This window comes from Halichoerus grypus, chromosome 4 (assembly GCF_964656455.1).
Source record: "Halichoerus grypus chromosome 4, mHalGry1.hap1.1, whole genome shotgun sequence".
NCBI lineage: Eukaryota > Metazoa > Chordata > Mammalia > Carnivora > Phocidae > Halichoerus > Halichoerus grypus.
In genome coordinates this window covers 170,126,749-170,133,217 of record NC_135715.1, presented here as the reverse complement: position 1 = coordinate 170,133,217, position 6,469 = coordinate 170,126,749, and the positions used below count along the sequence as shown (strand labels likewise).

At 42.0% G+C, this 6,469-nt stretch overlaps 1 protein-coding gene and 1 non-coding gene across 5 annotated transcripts in view; one reads left to right on the top strand and one right to left on the bottom strand.

Annotated features, from left to right (window-relative positions):
* Positions 1–2: 2 nt before the first annotated feature.
* The window catches only part of ERBB4 (erb-b2 receptor tyrosine kinase 4), a 1,094,545-nt gene continuing 1,088,078 nt past the window's right edge, over positions 3–6,469 (top strand). For all 4 annotated transcript variants that reach the window (XM_078071282.1, XM_078071280.1, XM_078071283.1 and 1 more), the window contains exon 1: positions 3–139. In XM_078071282.1, coding sequence (XP_077927408.1) covers positions 58–139 — 82 coding nt within the window. In that variant the 5' untranslated portion in view covers positions 3–57. The remainder of the gene's footprint in view (positions 140–6,469) is intronic.
* LOC118555277 (U2 spliceosomal RNA) lies at positions 5,386–5,567 on the bottom strand. The gene has a single exon (XR_004926871.1). It is a non-coding gene; the product is annotated as a U2 spliceosomal RNA (small nuclear RNA).

The following is a 6,469-nucleotide window of genomic DNA, read 5'->3' as shown; positions in this document are numbered from 1 at the left end:
AGGGGATATGCCATTTGGACATGTAATTGTCAGCACGGGATCTGAGACTTTCAAAAAATGAAGCTGGCGACAGGACTGTGGGTCTGGGTGAGCCTTCTCCTGGCAGCGGGGACCGTCCAGCCCAACGCTTCTCAGTCAGGTGGGTCGCGCGCGGTTCTTTCTCGCGCTCTAGTTGTTGAACCTGCTGCCGCTGGCTTGGCTGCGTCGGGTGGCTCCCTCGCCCCCTTCGCCCAGAGACCCTCTGGCTCCCAGGCGTGGAGGGACCACTCCACTGGGGCCTCTTCCTTGGGCTTCCGTTTGTCCCTCTTTCTATCCCCAAACTTAACCTTTTTGTGTACCTGTGTTTTATTTGTCGTGAAATATCACTCTGCGACCCTGTCCCTTTTCTCTCTCCTCAACCCCCTTTTTTCTTTCTCGCACGTTTTCTGTGATCCTAAGTGGGATCCCTTGTGGTCCTGCTTGTTGTGCGGGACATGGGAGACACAATTCCCGAGTTAGAGGAGACGGTCCTCTGGCCGTCCGCCGTCCCCCCCCCCCCCCCCCCGAGTAAAAGCTTCCAAGAAGCGCGCACCACCGGGGCTTCGGAAGGGCTGGAGTCCTGGGCGGTGTCATCTGGGCCTCTTGAGAGCGGGAGGGCTGTGGGGAGTGGAGCTCTGAGAGCGGGGCTTTGCACCTGTGTGTGCTGCCGGAGGCCGCTGCGTCCCCTGTCGCTGGAGCTTGAGGGGTCAGACTAGACTTGAGCCCAGCCTGGGCAGCTGGAGCGCGGCAGGAGGGCGCGCTTCGGCCCGGGGGCACAGAACTCTGGGCCTCCTACGCCGGCGTCCGGGAGCCTTCGCCCCATTGACAAGAGGGAGCTTGCTTGCCTGCGTGCTCTCTTTAAAAAAAAGAAGGGGGGGGTTGACATACTTGAGCCGGGAGCCCGGCCTTCCCGTCGATTGCTATTTGGCTTCAGGAAGAGTTCTTCCTGTAGTTCAACTTGCTATTGGCCGGAGTCCCTCCAACTTCTCTGTTTACTGCCCGGCGCGGCTGCCGAGCCGACCCGTTGCGCGAATTGATTTAACCCGAGAGGCGGGCGCGACTGCGCTGCCACTGTTTGCAGGAAAGCTTGAGCCCCAGGTACCTGGACAGGCAGAAGGCTTATTGACCCCCGAGAGGCAGCCGGGTGGAGCTGGCGCACCGCGGCGGGCAGGGCTAATGACAGCACCTGCAGTGCGAGGTTGCTCAAAGTTTGACACTCGCGTTTCCTGGGGATGAAAGTGGGACAGGAAAGGACGGAGGACCGGTGACTTATGCAGCCAAAGGGGGCCTTTTGGAGAGCGGGGGAGATTTCCGGAACCATCCGGGGCTGGTCGCGGGAGCGTGGGAGGCAGCTAGAGGAGATAAAGCCCCCGGGAGTGGCGATAGGAGAGCTTCAGGCCCCCGGAGGGTGTCCTTCTGACCTCACCAAGAAAACAGCGCGCTGTAGTTTTCCCGCTCCGCCCCCGCCGCTGCCGCCTACCCCTCCTAGCCTAGTAAATAACAAGTTACAATCATCGAGCCTTTCAAAATGACCTTCGAATGCCACCAGTGTGCGCCGTTTGTACTAGCCGTTTGCACCCTCCCAAATACTCCGAAATTCTTCATGCATACCAGGTCCCGCGCGCTCCAGCCACCTCCGGAATTACACCAACACGACTTGAGATTCCAAGCGGCCTCTTAGATACATCCCTTTTTATCTCCCTCCCCACTCCGAGTCCCTTCATATTTTCCCTCAATGGGTTGATTATGCACATTGACCCATTCAAAAGCATTTGCGACCGACATGCAGACTTAGCCGAGAGGAATTTCTACGAGGCAACCTACTGGGGGCTGTCTGGTTCAGCCTCAGCCGCTGGGGGACCCGGCTCCGAGTCCGCAGCAATTTGGTATTAACTGTGTGGCTCAGGGTTCAGCTATGCCGAAAAGCCCTTTTCAGAATTTCTGCAAAGAATGTAATCCAAATTAGTTCTGCAGCTGTCCTCTTCCTCGTCTCAGGCGACACCGCCTCGCGCCCTCGCTGGTCTCTTCTCGCTTCCCCCCGCGAATTGTCAGACCCACAAGTGAGCCCATTTAGAGCGCGAGGATTAGCGTGCCATTGTTGTTCCGTGTGTGACTCTGTACTTGAAATTCTAGGGGCACAAAGGCGAGCCTCACTTGTTCAAAACACAAAGTGATCTAGATGAAAGGGCCGCACAAAGAAAAGCTCTCGGGTGCATCCCTGGTATAATTGCAACACGCATGCTAAGGTGATCCACTGAAAACTGTAAATGCCCCTAGGGACTTCTTTTTTTCACCCTATCCCACCCCCACCCTGCCGCACCTGGCAAGGAAAGTTCAGCTGGTTTTAATATAGTGCTTTTATAAAATCAAGTTACTGTCTGGAGTATGAGTGAGGCTCTGTGTGTTTGTGGCTGTGTATGTGGGGTTGTATGTTCCCAAGTAAATACATATTGCGTGTCTCCCCTCTCGCGGTTAGCAGTCAGTAGCAGTTTGGAGGAGTTTGTTTTGGTCCAAATGAGAAATTAAGTGCGGATAAGTAAACTAAGCTGCCAGAGGGCGACAAGATGTTGAGTGAATTGCTTTTAGATGAAACAAATTAAGGAAACGAGGGAAGACAATCTGCTTCTCGCATTATTAGACACGCTTGGAGTTCAGGGGAAAGTGGCATATTTTTGAAATGCTAATTTCTTAAGAAGCAGAAGGAATGCACCTTATTTACTGCTCTATGTGAACAGAATAAAGATATGGGTGGGGGAGATTCTGTTATATAGATCTAAGATATTTATTAAAATAATTGTAATGGAAAAGGATCTGTTTTTATTTTTTTTCTTCTTCTTTTGCTTGGGGAAAAAATCAGCTTTAGAGAAGACAATTTTTAAATAAATCTTGAGGACTTTGTCTCATTTCCAGTAATTCATTTTATCTAGAAATAATATATATAGCCAAAGGCCCTTTATATGACTATTATAAAGCCTTTACCACCAAAAGGGATAATTTCAAAATTTTTCTTTTCCTGGCATGATTGAAAAATAATATCACCTTTGTATTGAAATACAATATATAATATTGAAGCAATGCTTTTACATACCTCAATAAATATGGGATGAACAAGTTCAGTTTCCATTTCTTATTTGCAAGTAACTTAGTTCTGCTTTTCATACTATAAAATAACACATTTTTTTTTTTTCCCGTACATATGTAAGATATATCTTCAAACTTAAGGTTGGGTTTTTTTCCTACATTTGAGAAGAAAAAAGTTAATGAAACTTAGATAAATGATGAAAAAGATGTAAAATACATTAAAAAAAATCTTTCCTACATGTGTTTACTGTAAGCACACCCACAGGATACTGTTTTTTTTTCTTTTAATTTTGAAATTCTTATATATGTAAAAAAGATCTTTTTAGAAGAAGGTATTTTTTTTCTTCAGAATGCTTCTAAACAAATTTATACCTATCATAACTGCAAATAACTTGAAAATACTATGATATGGACTGTTGTGATAAAATTGAGTGACTGGTTGTGTCATGATTCCTCATCTTCCGATTTTTTCCTTTTATTTTTTTATTTTTTTGATTTTTTCCTTTTAAACTGCTTTTATTTTAATCATTCATGCATATAAAGTCAAATTTTTTTGAAAATCAATACTTACTGCTTTAAATATTTTTTCATTTAGTCACTGGAAATGTGTCTTAATAAGAAATTACATTAGAATATTTACCAGGGCATGCACTTCATGGAAGATTTATGTATTTTTTACACCAGCCTGAACACAGTAAGTTTGCATTGGCTGATTTTTAGAGTTTGCTTTCATTTGAGGGAAAAATCATATTTCCTCCTTAAAGTGGATTCAAATATTTAGTATTCATGAGCTTTCATGCCTTTAGTTCTTAAATAGAAGTACTATTTATCATCTGTCTTATGCATTCACCCTTTCCATTACTATAGATTCTTTCTTTACATCTTATTATTTATTGAGTTTATGCATGTGAATATATATATTTTTCCCTCCACCACTAAGTGTATTCTTTTTTGTGTGTGCTTTTCCCAGCAACCTGCCACTCAGCCACTGCAGGAGTCCTCTGAGCCAGTTTTCATTCTTTCTTTCTGATAAATCTGATATGGCTGGTTGGCTGGACAATTGCAAGCCATTCCATTGCGCAGATTTATTCCTGAAAGAAAATAAAAAGGCATCGATCCAAGATCACTAGCACATCTCAGAAACCCTGACTCCAAGGCCAGATCTTTCTACAGAGAAGTCCCTTTTTCTATATCTTTCTCTCTTTTCCCCTCTTGACCAAGGATGGAAGGTAGACTACCCCCATTTAAAAAATACTAGGGATGCAAGGAATTATGCTCTAAATATTCTCTGAAGCCTTTGGATTAGAGCTACCTTAGATTAATGACTATGCCAGGTGCACATTTTAAACAATAAATGGAATTAGAGTGCCTTAAACATTACAATGCTTTAAAGTGGTGTCATGTTTATATTATTTCGAGCCAGTTATTAAGAAAATTTAACATATTAAAAATAGCGACAAGTTTTTGCTTTATTTTACAGTGTTCTGCTGCTGTTGGATATCTATGTGTAATTTGTAAGTGCCTAAAACATAAATGAAGCAATGATCAAAAAAGATGTTCTGTTACCTGCAACCTTATTAGCTCTTGCTGTTTGATTTCACCCTTTTGAGAGATACTGCTTTATAAAGATGTTAATGTTTACATTAAAATTAGCTTATACATGTTCAAGCCTACAGCTGTTCTACAAAAATTAATTGTCAAGCATCTTCCACTGTTATCTTTTACAATGATCTGAGTATGTATTCAGGGCAGAATCTAATTATATTATAAACTTTTCTTCAGGTTATATCATTTTAGGAATGTTTTTCTATGTTACATTTGACCATATGGAACAAAATTGCTCCTTATATCTAATACTCATTTTCTGGATTATTTTAAATATTGGGCAGTTTGAGTAAAACCGTACTTTTCATTCTTCCTAACATAGTTGTTGACTGGAGTTTACATTTATACTGACAATTCCTTAATTTTCTTTACTATTATTTTTTAGTGAAAAGGTTCTACATCAGTGTTTCCTGAGCCTGTAGCTGTGCTACCTACTTTGAAGGAGACATTAACTGCCTGTTTTGTGGTTAAGTTTGACATAGGACATAGCTAAGTGTTTTAAATCAGGATTTCTACATGGTAGGGACAGATTCCTCCAGTTTCTTGTTAATACCTTGAGCAACTCATTCCATGTCTTTGTGACTTGGCTTCTGTGCCTGAGGGGAAAATGCATGTAATATACTCTATTTGTCCATTGTATAGCAGTTTTCTGAAAAATGGCTCTAAAGCTCTTCCTTAATATTGAGATACATTCCAGTAACAAGTTAATTGATATATTTTAAAATGTATACACATACATACATAAATAAACACAATGTAACATAGTGTAAACTTTCAGCAGACTATCTTTGTTGAAAGAACACCTTTTGGTTATTAAACCAAAGCATTTACACTTGATCTTAGCCAAAAGGCCGAGAAGCGATAAACCAAAGCATTTATACTTGAAGGCCATTTCCCCCAAAATATTACTTTTCAGAATTGCTCTATGGTCTTTTTAGATTTCACTGTGTATGGCTTTTTCTCTCTTTCTGAGTTGTTGATAATTCTGACATATTTATTACATAAATTGACCTATTTTCCAAATCTTTAATCAAAGCTTTAAAGTCACTTTCTTGTTTTCATATTTGACACTTAAACGAGTGGTTTCTACTTGTATTAATTTTTCAAGACTGAAGAGAATGGTCTCATTTCTATGACATAGAGGTGAAATATATGGGGCCGAATTGTAAAGTGTTTTTTTGTTTGTTTGTTTGTTTGTTTATTTTTTGAACATATAGTAATTGTTTTACAGTGGTTTTCATTTTACGTGTTACTCTGCAGGCCCGTTGCTTTGTACAAATCCAGAGGGCAGCAGCCACATAGAATTTAACGGGAATGGTTGCACATCCGCACTGTGGGTTGCGGGTTAGCAGCCCTGCTGTTGTGTGATGCTACAGAATAAAGCACCGGAATAAAAGTTAGAAGAATTGGATTCTGGTCATACAGTCATTTTCTCTGTGATCATGGGTTAGACTTCTTGCTCTGTGTCTTGGTTTTCTGAGTCTCTCTTAGGGTGGCTAAGGTGATCCCTAAATGATTAGCATCTTGAATTTTTAAAATGATTCAGTTGGACAGAAAAAACAATGTTTAGAGCATTTAGAAAGAGAAATCCTTTGGTTTTTAATTAATTTTGTTAGTGGATCTCTTTTCAAGTGAATTCATGTGTGTAACCCTGGTCTCTAAAACAGGCGAAAAGGGAAAAGGAGAGCTGCTTCTGTTAAAGCTGAGGCTAGACGACAGCTTTGTGCTCCCTGACGTTGTCACTTCCCCACTCTCCTTCCACTCT